This window comes from Barbus barbus (assembly GCF_936440315.1).
Source record: "Barbus barbus genome assembly, chromosome: 6".
Classification (NCBI taxonomy): Eukaryota; Metazoa; Chordata; class Actinopteri; order Cypriniformes; family Cyprinidae; genus Barbus; species Barbus barbus.
In genome coordinates, this window is record NC_136734.1 from 33,640,834 (window position 1) to 33,658,893 (window position 18,060).

An 18,060-nucleotide genomic window follows, 5' to 3' on the forward strand; every position below is an offset into this window, starting at 1 on the left:
ATTTCTGTAATGGCAAAGCTGAATTTTCATCAGCCATTACATTACTAGTGTCACATGATACCACAGAAATCCTTCTAAAATGCTCGTTTGATGTTTATCAGTGTTGAAAACAGTTGTGCTGCTTAATATTTTTGTAGGAACCATGATACATTTGTTTTCAGGATTTTTTGATCATTTGTTTGAAATAGAAATCTTTTGTAAAAATTCTAAATGTATTTACTCTTACTTTTAATCAATTTAACGCATCAAAAAAATAAATGTTAATGTGGAGCTCACTGCTGGGGGTGGGACTGGTACTGGTGCTCTGCAAGCTGTTTGTGAGCACGGTGGGAGTCTTTTCAGTCACCTCCACCTTTGAGGGAGACCTAGACGGAGAGTCTCCTGCAGTTACAGAGGAAGAAATAGGATAGGGTGAAACCGCCCAGCCACTTCGATGGTACTGGACAATGTAGACAGAATAGTATGCATGTTCTTTACCTAGTTTGCGGTCCAGTTTTAGCCGTGACTGGATGGTGGTTACTGTGGTGACTATGGTGCCATCGGGCATGATGGTCCGATCAACGTCCACTTTCTTTGAGGGGGTGACTGAGGATCGCAGAGGAGTGGCATTCTGACATGCACGCAAATCACTGGACTCCAAATATAACAGCTATGGAGGCAGAAACATAAGATCATTACCTTAAAAATAATTCATTTTTTAAAAGAAATTACAATTATGCTTAGTACAGCCACTGATATCTTCCTAAATCATTTTGAGCTGACTTTGCTTACTTTGTGTTCACAAACACAACTATTATTCAGAGCATTTAAGTGTGTACCTGTAAGCACATGTGTGTAACAAGTACAGTGTGAACTGAAGTGCTGGGTTAAATAAAGAAATAATTCAGTTATCGTGTTAATCAGTGATAAGGTGAGCATTCAATCCACAATGCAGACCACTGTAATAAGATATGCTTTCTATTAAATAATTCACTTTGACATTTAGAAGGGACATATCAGAGTGTTCGGAAAGTGAACACAAGGTAGGCAGAAGCCTTAAACATTCTGACTGCCATGTTAACATAGAAATCATGCCATCCATATGTATACTTTATATATGGGAATTATCTATCTCTCTGTCTGTCTGCACTATCATTTGGGGTAAATAGATTTTTTAAATATATTTTTTCAAAATATATTACTTTTATTTAGCAGGGACACATTGATCAAAAGTGAAAGTAAAGACATTTATCATGAATATAAATATATAGAATGATTTCTGAAGAATCACGTGACACTGAAGACTGGAGTAATGGCTGGTAAAAATTCAGCTGTGTCATCACATTAATAAATTACATTTGAAAATATATTAAATAGAAAATACTTAGTTTAAATTGTAATAATATTTCACAATATTACTGTTTTACTGTATTTTTTTTAATCAAATATATACAACTCTGATGAGCATAAAAGACGTCTTACAAACAGATTAAACAGTTTTACCAACCCCAAACTTTTGAACATCAGTGTAAATAAAATATAAAATCTGAATTCTACTTTATGCTGTTCTTACTTCTAATGTTACAACTGCAGTTGGAGCCAGACCATGTCCTGGTGCGATGGACAGTTTATGATGTCCATTAGGAATTCTTTTAGAGAGATCCAGTTGTAAGGAAGCACAACCAGGCAGAAACTCTGTCAAACAGGAAAAAGAAAACAAAATCAACAGACAGACAGAATGGAGAATATCAGTCTTTAATCATTCACCGGATCTTCTGAAATCAATCCATTTCTTATAGTGCTGGATGAACTATTGAATGATAGGCACTGAAAGGGGACTCACGTTCTCCTTTGCTGTTCTTCTCCATAAGTCTTACTTTGAGTTCTTTGGTTTCTGGTCCTACTTCGCTAATTGATAAAAACAGACTTTGATTTATCACAAGTAAATAAGGATGCACACACAGAAAACTTTAATTTTGTAGTACTGAACATTTGAGACGAAGTGACTTTTTGTATTATTAAAAGACTAAATTGAAAGACTAAACAGTTGAAACTGGATTATTAAAAGACTAAATTGAAAGACTAAACAGTTGAAACTGGATTTTAGGTTATAAAACTGTTGTATACTATATCGGTATTGTGGTAGACTAAATATCCCCCTTTGGCCCCAAAGCAGCAATCTGTATACTGGTTGTGAGAATTAAATTGGCCATTCTGGTAATTGGCATCACAGGAAGTAGTGATGTGTTGGGAATGGCTGTAATTAAATGTGCTAAACAGCTCTTTGTTTCTATGGGAGTTGGCTGCTGCATATATTCACAGAGCCATTGGTGGAGCTGCTCACAGCTTCACACCTTCATTCATGACAGAAGGGCTGCCATTATAAACAGACTTTGATGGAAACACTCCATTGTGTCAAACTGAAGTGGTGAAGTTGACCTTTAAATGGATGGTGTTAGAAAATCCCACTGGATTATCAATCTAGTCCTGCAGCACAGAGTTAAATTGCTTGGATGAACTAAAAGGACCCTGTCTAATAGAATATGACATTATAAGAAACATTTCCTATGAGTCAGACATGTCAACACCTCACTTAGAGTGTTTCAACCCACTCCATTCATTTAGTTTCAGTCTTTATGTTGACCTATATCTACTGTACAATAATGATGGCAGAATAGTGTGCTTACAGTTTGAAGTCGTCAGTCCAGTGGAGGGCTGCTCCAGGACAGGGGGAAAGAGTACGGAAGCCGGTTCTCCATTCAATGGAAGGAGTGTCCAGACTCAGCACACAACAAAGCTCTCCTACATGAGTCTGACATCCTGGAAAATAATGAACATAACCTGCATCATAAACTGCTCACATCCAGAGTTTCTGAGTTAACATAAGATAATTCAAAAACTTAAAAAATATTACCCACTGTAAAATTTTAAGAACTCTTGTTATGTAAAGTGGCCTAAAATACATCTGAAGTAAAATGAATATGAAACAGCCTAATAAACTGGCTTCCTTACAAAACAGTAAATTAGCCATTCAGGCAAATCACTGAGTAGCCGAATGTGTAAATATGTAGGCACTTTTTAAATTCTAACACAAAGATTTGAAGAATCATGATCATTTTGTACCTTTTTTGACATTGGTTGCTTTGAGTTGGTGCACCAAAATGCGCCTGACAGGCGTGCTCTGAGATGGAGAGTTCAGACCACTGATCTGCTTCTCTCTGGGAAACTAGAACAACAGAGAATGTACATGTTTTATAACATGAAATGTGTCATGTTTTGAGTTTTCCTTTCTCCTTGTTGTTGACTTTAATTACATATCTTGTATGTTTAGTGCAGATACCTTGCATGTCATACGTCAAATACTCTCAACCAAAATATACAGTATGCACATAGATCTGTCACACAGGGTTTCTGCAGGATTTTTAAGGTAAATGTAAGACTTTTTAAAGGCCTTTTTGTCAATATGTAAATGTCTATGAAGCACCGCATTAGCAACACTTGAAAATACAATTTCTCACCGATCTCCATTAATTCTTAATTCATTTTACAAAAAATAAGACTTAGAGGCTTAAATTATTTTGCTCTCAACCACTAAAATATGAAAATACCTTTAACAACATTGCAAAAAGGCGATGCTATTCCTTAGTATATTTGCCTTATTTCCCAGTGCGTGTCTAAAACTTTTTAAATCGAGATACATTTACTTGAAAAGAAAAATGACATGAAGCTTCTTGTCTATGAAACTGATAAAAATGAAGTGAGTATCTGCCAGTGGACCTAGGATAAACAAATTAATTCAAAGGAAAAACAAGTTTTCATACACCATTGACACATATTTGTTCTCGTTCCAAACAAACTCAATCAATTTTGCTCAATTTTTCAGAAAACAAAACTTCATATCTTTATTTTGCATCTCAAGTAAATGAATCTTGTTTTAAATATTTGTATTGGAAAACAAAACAAAAATCGTGAGGAAGATCATTTTTTAGCAATGCATGCAACATCTAATCCCATGACTTTCTGCTCCGATTTAAGACCTTTCTGAGGCCTTAATTTGTGAAAGGGTGAATTCAGACGTATAAGACCTTTACAGGGCCAGCAGAAACCTTGGTCATAGTGTTTCAAACACTCGCCACACTGACCCATTATACAGTCACAACCCCTGCTGTGTGATACAGCAATCGATACTGGTATTTTTACCGCAGGGCTTGATACACAGGCTCTCAGGTTGAGGATCATGGCAGGGTGTGTTGTGTACAGTGTGTCCTCCACCAGCGCCGCAATCATTTCACTGTCCACCTCCACGTCAGAGCCCTAAAGACAAAAACAAACAAAATATTTCTGTTCATATGCATAGTTGCAAACGTATTTGTAATATTTTTTATTACAAATATGGGGAAGTCGTGGCCTAATGGTTAGAGAGTCGGACTTGTAATCCAAAGGTTGCGGGTTCGAGTCCCCGGCCGGAAAGGATTGTAGGTGGGGGGAGTGAATGTCCAGCGCTCTCTCCACCCTCAATACCAAGACTGAGGTGCCCTTGAGCAAGGCACCGAACCCCCAACTGCTCCCCGGGCGCTGCAGCATAAATGGCTGCCCACTGCTCCGGGTGTGTGTGTGTGTTCACGGTGTGTGTGTGTTCACGGTGTGTGTGTGTTCACTGCTGTGTGTGTGCACGTTGGATGGGTTAAATGCAGAGCACGAATTCCGAGTATGGGTCACCATACTTGGCTGAATGTCACTTCACTTCACTTCACTTCAATATGTCACAAGATTAAAGGAACAAGACCTACATGACCAAAACTACTCCCTTACCTCTTTATGGACTCTTTGGCATGGTGTTACGGTTAAAGAGAGATGAGGTTGCTTGGAAAAAGTCCAGGACACAAGGAGACCCTCTTCCTCCACTTCCTCAAGACAGACCTGCAACTACAGAAGTCCATACATAATATTGTAACTCCTATTTCATGCTGAATTTGCAAAAGTAATATATTCATCAATGGCTGCTCCATTTTTTACCAACAAGCGATGAAACATTAAACTATGGCACTGTGCATCAAGTGGTGTCGTTTGTTTGAGATGAGTATCGCATGCAATATTCATAGCCACTAAACCTCACAATCTACATTAAGCTATTGAGATGGAAAAAAACTGGCAAAGTGAGAGGCTCATTCATGTGAACAGTGGCAGGAGACGTCAGACTAATGAAAGTTGAGTGTGCAGCTATGCAGACTGATGCAAACTCGCAGATGCAAATCCATTTCATTTGTATTTTACCTGGGCCTGCATGGGCTTCATCGTGATCTGGTAGGTATCCATAGAAACGGCTGCAGGTGACTGCTGAGTGACAGTCACGGGGTATGTTACTGTGCTGACCGAACAATTGCACTGCAGGACCTGGAAGAGGTTGAGGGTATGATTGACAAATAATGGCTGAGTTGAACACAACATGGTATATTAAAAACAGACTGAATATATACTGAATGCAATTCGATAAGATGGACACATTAGCTCTGATTTAAGAGTTTAAAACATATTGATCCAAAAAATATTAAAAGCATGCACACATAATGTCTGAGCTGATCTACTAAAGTGGTTGGATGAAGATTGCGTCTAAAAATGAACAAAAAAATCAGGTGCGTGTTTCTCTTAATGGATATGTAATTTACCTCCATACGCATGCAAATAAAAAGGGCGTTGTCAATGCAAATATATTAAATATGCCTGAAAATCATTTTGGATATAACTGCGCGTGAAAATGAATACTACTGCAAGGATGTGTGCATTATTACTGCTCTCATTCAGAGAGTATGCAGATGACACTCAAAAAAAATGTATTACTGTAATTACTCACAATTATATGTAAAACACAAAATTATAATTAAATCATAATTAGTCCTAAATTCACACCATATGACAATTCATATAATATACATGAAGGCATACATTTTTTTTATGGCTTGATTTTTAACCGTGTTTGAAATTAGTCTCAAAGCTGAATTCCCCAGTAAAAAAGTCATATATTTAAAATGCATTTATACTAAGAATAGTTCAAATCTATTAACATATTTACTTACATATCGCTTGAGAGTTATTAATATAGAAAATATAATTAAACTTTATTTGGAGTACTAGTGCACAATGCACATTTCTTAATATTAAGCCTAAAATGTGTTTCATTGTCACTATTGATGAGGATTGTATGATTTTTTAATAATATCAGTCTTTAAATGCAAGACATTTAAAGTATACTTGCAACAGTCCCGCTTTAACACAATCAAATATACTTCAGTATAACTTTAGTTGAACTTAAGCACTACTTCCTCACAATTAAAGTGCATTAAGTACAAAATTAGTTGTTCCAATTCAGCAGACTTTAAGTATACCAGTTTAGTGTACTAAAAGTACATTTAGTCATTTTAAAGTACTATTGCAAAATTTACAAATGTAAATGTATTTTTAGTATACTTTGCATGAAATACATTTTAGTATATTTATTTTTCACTAGGGTTTATGTGATCAAAAATACAGTAAAAACAGTAATATTGTATTATTACAATCAAAATAACTCTTCTCTATATTTGAACATGTAATTCTTTTAATAGCCATTACTCCAGTCTTCAGTGTCACGTGATCTTTTAGAAATCATTTGTATATTTGTTATCATTATCAATGCTGAAAACAACTTGATATTTTTGTGGAAACTGATTATATATTTTCTTCATGATTTAGTTCAAAAGAACAGCATCTTTTGTAACACACGTCTTTCTTCCTTTTTTGGCTTAGATATTTGCACATTTATTTTTTGTTAGATTGCACAAACAAATCAGTAACCTTTATTTGGGGTCTTCTCTGCTTACCATGCTGCGTACTGATTGGTCAGTGCAAGTCACACGGTCAATGGATGCAGAAGTTGGGAGCTGAAGACTGTCATCAAAGGTGATTTGAATGGAGCTCTGAGAAGAAATGGAAATTGTCAGTTAGTTCATCCGCACATAAATCAGGGAAGAAAAAGCATTTCTGGGTGCAATCACTCTTCAGATATGTCTCCTGGGCTAAATGTCTATTTGCATGTTTATATCAAGCAGCTAGATGATAGTGCATCCATAAATCTTCACAACTTCAAAACAGAAATCCCAGCCACCTATGCATAAAGTAGCATGATAAACAGGCAAAGGAAGCACTGCAATATCATCTGCTTTACTTTCCCCACAATCCATCTCTTGCAATTATGTAAAGTGCAACTGCAGGAAAGAAAGACATTTTTAAGAAATGCCGTAAATCAATAAGCAGTAAAAGTGAATGGAAATATAAAACACTCGTCATTCCAGCTGAGCTGAAAAGAATACAGGTTCCTCTATATTTTAACTTCTTAAAGATTTTGCTCACGTTTGGGAAATTATGTACCAATTACAGAGATTAATACAGACAACAATACATTCACACACACACACACACACACACATATATACCTAAGCACGCACATTCACAAATATCTCTAGCCAAAAACATTGGTCAGCGAATAGCATACTCAGGATATGACATCATTTTGTCCAGGCGAACATGGCAGACTGCCATGACGACAAGCTGCCAATGTACCTATTTGAGCCAGACTTCCACAGTTCACAAATGGAGATCAAGCAACATACATCGCACGCCAGGACTCCAGGTAGAAACACACTAATCTAATATAAGCTTGTAAAACACCCAAATAAAGATAATGATGAGAGCAACGGCCTCTGCTCACACTAAAAGAAAACCTCTGCAAATGACAGGATATTGCAGCAGGCCAGAAACCTTGGCCAAGTGTGATTGGCAAGAGAGAAGTGTGGTAATGGAAATGACTGAGCATAACCACAAGACTTTGCGGAGAACACTGACTTATGCTGCTGCGGCTGTTGCTGTCACTGATGGACATAACAAGGGAAACTATCGCTGTAGCTTTCTTCTTAAATTATTTCATATACTGTGAGACAAGATGAGGGTGTGTAAATAATTATGTTTTTCATCATCACAACCGACATGACTGATGCTCTGAATAGAAGATGCCATAATGAATCTGTCATATCAAAAGAATATATAATTGAGGCTGAAGATGACAAGCCTGACGCATGAGAGAAACGTCACCCAGAAGCTGAAGTAAACAGATATGAGGCTTATACTCTACAATCACCATAAAATCACATTTTGGAGTACCACTTAAAATCATATGTAATTGCCCTTCTGATAATATGACTTGGCCATGGTATTGCCATTGTAAGGGATAGTCAATTCATTTTTATTTAATTTGGAGAATTAACCACAGTAAAATAAATAAATAATTTTGTAATTTGTAATTTTGAATGAAGAGTTCCACGTCAGTATTGTATTTAAAAGCATTCTGTGGTGGAAATGAAGGTGACAGACATTTTAAACAAATTTTATAGTTAACATTTTATGTATGCTAAAAATACACAGAATATTTTATTCACTACTTTTTACATAATTTGACAATATTATTTCTAAATTTAAAAAACACATTTTTCAATATCTTAAGCTTTTACAGTAGTAATTGGTGTAAAAAATAACAATCAATAATTTTTGCTCAGTAAATAATGAACATTTGTGATTAGGTTTTATTTTATTTTATTTATTCAAATTTATATGATGGATTTTCATATTTATGATATGGTTTTGAGACAAAGGTAAAACAACTATACATAAACAGCATGTTAAAAGCAGTTTAAAAAAAATAAAGAATGAAGGCATGGGTAAAAGTTTTGAAGACAGTTTAAATGTGCCCTCTATTTAAAAAGGAAAAAAAATATTTTAGTTTGAATTAAAATCCACTCATGGAACACATGGAAAGTACAAGCATAAAATACTGGAGGGTTTATCTTTCAGTTCATGATTTTGTCTGACAACATACCAAACTCTTGGCATGTAACAGTTGTGTAACTACTTGTCTTTAGACGATTAATGTGAAAGTACATTCTCACCGGGCAAAACCCTTGAGTTAAAGGGTCACAATCGTTTCAGTGCTAAACGAACAAGCACTAAAATTCAAGACAAATGTATATCTCAGAGAGTAAGATTTTAAGTACCTCAGAGCTTTGAAATTAGAGGAGCTCAGGATAATTGACTTAGGTTTTCTCTCTCTCTTTGTAGCTCAGCCAATGGGATAAGAGGACATGTTTGACTGGGTAGCATTTACTGGCTCAGCCCCTGAGCTCTTGGAGAGGAGGAAGAGAAAACACAAATCCCCTACCGTACTGGCATATGTTCTTTCATACACATCTTTCCATCCTACACATATACACAAGCATGACCATGTGCATGTTAGTGCATCCATACAGACAACACTTAGTCATTTGTGTACAAGATAACAAAAAGATTCAACTCATGTTAAAAGAGACACCCGTTCACTTCAGTTGCATGATGTTGTTTGACATAACAATCTTTGTGTCTCCAGTATAACACACAGATAAACAAAAATAGGCTAAATGGTTTAAAACAAAAACAAATTAAGTTTATTTTCTGCATTAAATAGAAGCCTATACATATTTTTGATCGTATTTTAATAAATAATTGTCTTAAATCATTGTTGATATTGGTGTGATGTTCAAAATAATGATTAAAATATGCTTTGAATTTAAAAAAAAAAAATGTCAATAGGTTGACTGGACACAATGTTAACATCAGCCAACTATAGAAAAAACTATGACTGAATGAAAAGTATGATTATACTTAATCATACTTGATTAGAATTATTAGAAATGAGTTTGTGTGTGAATTGTTTTTATTTGATTTATATGATTATATGATTTTATATGGGCTTCAGTTCCCATTCAGTCGGTCACTCCAAGTCACGTCGGATGACCGACGACATTGGGATCTCGCCAGAGAGACCAATCCACTTCGAGTGTAACTAAACGAGCCAATGAACATTGGCATGCGAACATTGCATCCAGCTGCCGCTGATCACAGCGTGAGCATAAGAGGCAGCAGGTGCACCGCATTAATTTATCTTTTTGCTTTGGAGCCGAGCGGTAGTGGTGAAGCTACTGCTCTCCCCTTCCAGAGAGTGTTTCTGCGAGCGAGTGCGGGCGTTACGCCGCCACGTCGGACGGGAGAAAAAGATCATCTTCCAGCTGACAGCCACACTAGGAGTGTGCGGTGGCCAGCTCCCCTGCGTGCTTCAGCACTAAAAGAGCATTTCTCTGAAAGAGCAATTTCTCTAAAAGAGTAACATGGGTGATCGCGTCTTTTTAAAGATGTCTTATCACCCGTGCGTTTCTGGGTGTGGTCGTTTCCTGGCGCCTCAGGACGGTCTCGATTGCTGCCTCACGTGTCTGGGCATTCAGCACGCTGAGGAAGCTTTCGTGGATGGTTCATGTTCTTCTTGTGGGGACATGACCATCTCGGAGTTGCGTAATAGACTCCGTTATGTCAAACATGGCGGAGTCCCTCTGCCTCTGCCGCGATCCAGCGTTCGTCCCGGCACCCGGGGTGGCGCTGCATCCGGTGGAGTCAGAGGTGATTTGAGGATCACGGTGAGGGCTTCCCCAAGTGGAGCTCCTCACCCCTCAAGCACTCTGCAGCCGGTGGAGCTGCCGAAGGAGTGTGCTGGGCCCTCTGCTGGACGGGGTGCACCAGGCGTTTCCTTCGGTGCCCCCTCTGACGACCAGATGTCGATCGCTGCATCGGAGGGTGAGCGCTCTCTCTCCAGGGATGACGACTCGGCTGCGTTGCCCCCTTCGGGTGTGGTAGCGTTGTTCAAGCCAGATCCAGAGATGATGGCTATGCTTTCCCAGGCCGCCGAGAATGTCAGGCTCGTATGGAATCCTCCACCGCGTCCCGATCCTTCGAGGTTGGACGAGTGGTTTCTCGGGAGGGGTCACGCTGGTTCTCAGCGCCCCCCTCCGGTGCCATTCTTTCCGGAAGTGCATGAGGAGCTTACAAGATCGTGGAAGGCACTGCCCGAAACAAATCTTCTGGCTCCTCCTCCCTTACCACCCTCAATGGTCCTCGCGACAGCCCCTCCCTGGCCGATTCCTCTGAGGAAGGATCTGCTTTCTCAGAGACAGGGCACCCTCTGGCACCCGCATCCGGACCTGTGGAAACTCCACGTATGGACCTTGGATGGGACGCGGAGGTTCTAGGTGACCTACCCCAGGAGGTAGCACTCACTATCGCTTCAGCACGTGCACATCCACAAGACGGGCCTATGCTCTGAAGTGGAACCTGTTCATCGATTGGTGTTCCTCTCACCATGAGGACCCCCGGAGATGTTCGATCAGAGCCGTGCTTTTCTTTTTGCAACAAGGGTTGGAGCGTAGGCTGTCCCCCTCTACCCTTAAGGTTTATGTTGCTGCCATTTCCGCTCACCATGACCCCGTAAAGGGGAAGTCGGTGGGGAAGCACGATCTGGTTGCCAGGTTTCTTAGGGGGGCCAGGAAGTTAAATCCTCCTAGGCCTCCCTCCCTCCCTTTGCAGTCAGTCGAGTTGAAGTTTCTCTCTATGAAAACCCTACTCCTGACTGCGTTGGCCTCGATCAAGAGGGTGGGGGACCTGCAGGCATTTTTGGTCGACGAATCGTGCCTTGAGTTTGGGCCGGCTGACTCCAGTGCAACACTGAGGCCCCAGCCCGGATATGTGCCCAAGGTTCCTACCACTCCCTTCAGCGACCAGGTAGTGAACTTGCAAGCGCTGCCCCTGGAGGAGGCAGACCCAGCCCTAGCTTTGCTCTGTCCTGTACGTGCACTGCGACAGTACGTGGATAGAACTCAGAGCTTCAGGACCTCAGAACAGCTCTTTGTCTGGTACGGAGGACAGCAGAAGGGGAAGACTGTCTCCAAACAGAGGATGGCCCACTGGATAGTGGATGCCATCACCTTGGCCTATGAAGCACAAGGTGTGCCCTGCCTGCTCAGGTTGCGTGCTCACTCCACTAGAGGTGTCGCATCGTCCTGGGCGCTGGCTCGTGGTGCCTCGCTAGCAGACATCTGTAGAGCTGCGGGTTGGGCGACTCCCAACACGTTCTCTAGGTTTTATAGCCTACGTGTTGAACCGTTTCCTCCTGTGTTCTCACCTCAAACGGGTAGTGGCACTGAGAGGCCCGGCTCAGAGTCGGCTTGCGGCATCCTTACGCCTAATTCTCCAGAGAGTTCCTTAACCAGGCAAACCCTGTCGAGTCCTCCAGCACTCCGGAGTCCGGACGTGGTGGATTGTCCGGCGTCAGGCCTTCAGCCAATGAATTCTTGAAATCTGGTGTGAGGCTAGTGCCCATATGAGAGACCCTGTCGGAATCCCATATGTGTATCCCACGGTATACTTATTATAGCCGTGTTTCCCCTGGCAGACCACGTTCTGCCATCTCTAATGATGCAGCCTAAGCCATCTCAGAGACTTCCATGTGCTATAGGGCCCTACGGGGTTACTTCACGTCTAAATGTCACTTAACCCCCTCTGGAAGGAGGTGACTCCGCAGTGTGCCTCTTCCAAGCGGAAGGGCACGCTTCCCAGTATAATCCAAGTCCTACTGTCGGGTTGCTCAAGGAACAACAGTAGTTGACCTTCTCTGTGTAGTGCCCGGTCCTATCGTCTGCCTTATAGGAAGGATCAGGAGGCCTACACAAGGCACTGGAAGGGGCAGCTCCTGTGGCGCTTTGGTAGGGATCCCAATTTCGTCAGTCATCCGACGTGACTCGGAGTGACCGACTGAATGGGAACGTCTCGGTTACGTATGTAACCCTCGTTCCCTGAAGGAGGGAATGGAGATGTCACGTCCCGTCGCCACAGTCGCTGTACCACCACTGAGCTGCCGGGTCACCGACTGAGTATGTGCAATATAACTTATCTATAACAACTACTAGTTCAGTTTTGATTTCCCTTAATATTGCATGCTTAAATGTCAGCCACCATTATTAGTTTTTTTATGGAGTGTGACACTGAGAAGAACCACAAAAGCAATTCGATTCAAATGTGTGCTGATGTAGAAGCTGACGGTTTCACATTACAACACATCTTTCTAATTCTCTCCTCAGCAAAGAATCACCACAATACGTGTCATTTACATAGAGACAAATCCTTGTCATTTACATCACACATTTGCATGATCATCTGTGCTCTTCCACAACATCATGCTGTGATCCACACATTTGACACTGGCTATTACCCACTACAAACAGACACGTGCACTGAGACCAGGGAGGGCCAGAATAAGAATATTAGTGCTCTGTTGGGAATACACCTTTCTTTTCCCCATCAAATCTTCAAAACAGTGTTGAGGTTTTTATTTTCACACAACTGCATGACCTCTGAAAATTAGTTTATAAGGGGAAAACTGCACATCCAACTACATAACAGAGGAAAAAGCTTGTTCTGTCCTGTGCATCAGCAGTTTGCTCAGATTCCATCAGTGAGATCAGCATCCGTAATGGAAAAAAAAAAAAACCTGTCCACCCCCATAGGGCACAGTCAAGCATTTGAACAAAATCACCACACATTCCACTTTAGCCACGTCAGTTTGCATTTTCAACATAAGTCAAACTTATAAAGATCATGCAGAATGCATGTTTGAGATAACTGACATAAGATAAATAATTGATATGCAGGAAATGGCATGTGTGCGTTAACTGTGTTCAGCGGTGCAACTGTGGTCTGACAGGTTGGATTGTTGGGCAATGTTCGATTTTATCTAGGAAATTATAATAATTAAAAAAAAACTTGTCACAAAATCATAACTTTTACACCAGTCACTGTACACTTTTACATCAGTCAGTGGCAGCCTAAACAATAAGCAAGATACGTGGCTGCTTAGGGCTCCAGGGAATCAGGGGGCCCCATCTGATATTAGTGAAAAATATTTGGCAAATTCTCCAGTGGGTATTTGCACTCTGGAGAGCGTCAGAGGTTTCTATTTGCAATGTGTTTTTGCGGTGTTGAGCAGTGTAGTCAATAACCGACATATCTGTTACTTTCCTGAATGTAACGGCCAATCAGAGATGTGCTTAAATTAGAATACACTTACCGCTCATATCGGCAGAGTTTTTGTTCACAGTGCCAAGTTTGACTCATTATAATAAACAAAGTGTAGACATGATGTAAATAAGAGAGTCAATGTGCTGTGTAGAGAACTTCATTGATTATAATTTAACACGCTTTATAGAATATATAATATTTATACAGTGCCTTGCGAAAGTATTCATATCCCTTCACTTTTTTCACGTTTTATGTTGCTGACTTATGTTAAACTGCTTTAAATTACTTTTTTCCACATCAATCTACACTCCATACACAATAACTCTGTTTCTCAGTCCGTATCCAGATCAGATGGTGGATCAGCACCAAGAGATGATGTCTACAGCCCTGATCGTCAGCGGAGACCAGGACACCTAGATGAGACCCAGAGACATATCCCCAGTGAAGACCTTGACTAAAAATACAATAAAACTAAAAATAAAACAAAATAACTAAAAATATTGTAAAATACCTAACTACATAATACTATTATTGTTAGAAATTGCAACAATATAAAAATAGAAATATAATACATTTATACACTTCAAATTAATTAAAACAATAATATACAAATATGAAAAATTAATAAATACATTTAAAAATAATAAATAGTATTATATATATATATATATATATATATATATATATATATATATATATATATATATATCAGAAATATATTAAATGAATTAAAATATAAATTAAAATTATAATAAACAAACAAATATACATATTATAAAAATAGACAGAGAAACAATAAATGCATTAAACTATACATTACAAATATAGCAAATGAATAAATCATATAAATGAAAAAGTTCAAATAATGAATATAACACAAATATAACAAATACATTAAATTTTAAATTAAAATGCCCCATCGGGACAAGACCACGGGAATCAGATAAGCCCTTTACACAATCTGACATGGCTGGGGTTGGAATTGAACTGTGGGTTTCATCTGGCCAGAGGAGAACTGGCCCCTCAAATGAGCCTGGTTTCTCCCAAGGTTTTTTTCTCCATTCTGTCACAGAAGGAGTTTTGGTTCCTTGCAGCTGTCGCCTCTGGCTTGCTCAGTTGGGGACACTTAATTTCTAGTGATTATCGTCAATTTGATTTCACAGATACTATTTAAACTAAACTGAGCTAGACAATGACATCTCTGAATTCAATAATGAAATGCCTTTAACTGAAAATTGAGTGTTTAATCTTATCATTATACATTACTGACACTCTATCCTCCAATTTGATACTGTTAAGTGCTTTGACACAATCTGTATTGTTAAAGGCGCTATATAAATAAAGGTGACTTGACTTGACTATAATGGTAAAGCAAAAAACAAACAAAAAAAACGTTTTTAACATCTTTGCAAATTTATTAAAAATAAAAAACAAATGATTCCATTGCATGAGTACTCATACCCTTATCTGGGTCAGTTGAAATTTAGCTCAGGAGCATTCATATTGCTTGTAGGTGTTACTAGACTTTGAGTGAAGGTAACCTATGGCAAATTCAATTGAATGGGTATGATTTGGAAAGGCACACACATCTTTATAAAAGGTCCAAAAGCTGATAATGCGTATCAGAGCAAAAACCAAGCCCTGGGGTCAAAAGATCAGTCTGTAGAGCTCAGAAACAGGTTCAAATTCTGCTTCATTGAAGGGTCACAGAAGCATGTATTCTCTGTTACCCTTAATGGAAGAATTTTGAAACAACCAGGATTCTTCTTAGAGCTGCCCTCCTGGCCAAACTGAGCAATTGATGGAGAAGGGCTTTGGTTAGAGTGGTGACGAAGAACCTGATGGTCACTCTAGTTGAGCTCCATGATCATATGTGCAGATAGGAGAAATCTACAGAAGGACAAACATCACTGCAACACTCCACCGATCTAGGCTTTATGGTGGTGTGCCCAAACTCAATCCTCTCTTCAGTGAAGACAAAAGAAAACACACTTGGAATTTACAAAAAAAAAGCACCTAAAGGACCCTCAGACTCTGAGAAACAAGATTCTCTGGTCTGATGAACCTCAGTTCTAAGCATCATGTTTGAAGGGAACCAGCTTTGCGCATCACCTGCAGAGTACCATACCAAAAGTAAAGTGTGCTGGTAGCAGTCTCATGCTATGGGGCTGTTTTTCAGCAGCAGGGACTGAGAGATTCATCAGAATAGAAGAAAAGCTCAGTGCACCAAAATATTGAGAGAGCATTAATAAAAACCCAGTCCAGAGCATTCAGAACATCAGACGGGCAGAAGGTTTACATTCCTTCCAACAGGACAGTGACCCTAAGCACACAGCAAGATTGGCTTATACACAACACTGTGAATGTCTTTGAGTGGCCCAGCCATAGCCTGGACTTGAACCCAATCAAATATTTCTGGAGAAACCTGAAAATGTGCGTCTGCCCCCATCCAACCTGACAGAGCTTGAGAGGTGAAGAGGTGAGGAAACAAATGGCAGATAATTGCCAAATGTTGATGAGCAAAGCTTGTCGCATCAAACAAAAAAGACTTGAGGCTGTAAAGGTGCTTCAGCTAAATATTTAGTTAAGGGTATGAATATTTATGCAATGTACTTATTTGAGTTTTTTATTTTTAATAAATTGAAAAAAGTTGTGACAATTCTGTTTTTGCTTTGTCAATATGATGTATGGAGTATAGATTGATGTGGGGGAAAAAAGTAATTTAAAGCAGTTTAACATAAGACAGCAACATAAAATGTGAAAAAAATGAAGGGGTATGAATACATTCGCAAGGCACTGTATATATATATATATATATATATATATATATATATATATATATATATATATATATATATATATATATATATATATATATATATATATATGTATATATATATATATATATATATATATATATATTCTATAAACACACACACACACACATACATACACATATATATATATATATATATATATATATATATATATGTTAAAAAAGGTTTGTTTAAAATGCGTGTCTTGTTTAAAAAAGGTGAAATTCTCAATAAAACATCAGATCAGATTGTTTGACATAATCGTACATTAGTACTATTTGATAGTAAATAAAAGTAAATGGAGCACCATTGTTCTGAATATTATAATTAATTTGGGGAATTATGGGAGTCAAGTCAAATTCAAGGAGCCATTTTGTTAATATTTTGCAAGAAGATCACGTGACAGGAAATTATATCACAGAATGACCTCTTGTGATACTAACTGCTGCCTGCAAAGGTTAGTAACTCTCTTTAAAATGTGAGATAATTTGACATTTTTAGGTATACATGTCAAATGGTATGACCTCAGAAATACATTGATAATTCAACATTATTATGAAAATGAGTATTAACTTTAAAAATGACATTTGAAATATTCCGACCAAGGCCATGTACTTACATAGGTGTCCATGATAATGCATGCCAAATTTGATTTTAAATTGAAATGTCAAGAGGTGTAACCGGTTACACCATTTGACTCCTATTACAAGCCTTTCTGTTAGGGGCTAATTTAGTCAAATATCACTAGTTTATGATGCTGTTTAAAGATGTAATATAAACTAACCTACTATTTGAAACTATTTTCAAGTGTTAAATGTTATATTTTTTGAGAAAGTGGTTCTTTATCTACAACTTTATTATTAAAGTTCTGTAAGTCCAGGATAAAATAATTATGTTGCACAACATTAGTGATTTTGAAATGTTTGGGCTTTAATGCATATTTCTATTCCGTTCACTTAACATTTTAAAGGGATAGTTCACCCAAGAATGAAAATTACCACCTTATTTACTTACCTTCAAGCCATCCAAGGTGCATATGACTTTCTTCTTTCAGATGAATACAATCAGCATTATATTAAAAAAATGTCCTGGCTCTTCCAAGCATTATAATAGCAGTGAATGGGTGGTATTCAATAGTCCAATAAACTGCATTTATCCATCATAAAAAAGTGCTCCAGGTGGCTCCGGGGGTTAATAAAGGCCTCCTGAAGCGAATCAATGTGCTTTTGTAAGCAAAATATCCATATTTAAAACTTTATAATCCGTAATTTCTACACTGTAAAAAAAATTCCATAAAATTTACGGT

General features: G+C 38.5%; 1 protein-coding gene across 1 annotated transcript in view; it reads right to left on the reverse strand.

The window, feature by feature from the left end:
• LOC306870993 (phospholipid transfer protein C2CD2L-like) overlaps positions 1-18,060 on the reverse strand; it is a 36,608-nt gene that overhangs the window by 3,657 nt on the left and 14,891 nt on the right. The window contains exons 3-12 of the mRNA XM_079418630.1: positions 6,837-6,932; positions 5,254-5,373; positions 4,792-4,905; positions 4,180-4,293; positions 3,103-3,205; positions 2,667-2,799; positions 1,823-1,887; positions 1,553-1,674; positions 478-649; positions 277-381 (exon numbers count right to left, since the gene is read on the reverse strand). Of these exons, the coding sequence (XP_079274756.1) occupies positions 277-381; positions 478-649; positions 1,553-1,674; positions 1,823-1,887; positions 2,667-2,799; positions 3,103-3,205; positions 4,180-4,293; positions 4,792-4,905; positions 5,254-5,373; positions 6,837-6,932 (1,144 nt within the window). The remainder of the gene's footprint in view (positions 1-276; positions 382-477; positions 650-1,552; positions 1,675-1,822; positions 1,888-2,666; positions 2,800-3,102; positions 3,206-4,179; positions 4,294-4,791; positions 4,906-5,253; positions 5,374-6,836; positions 6,933-18,060) is intronic.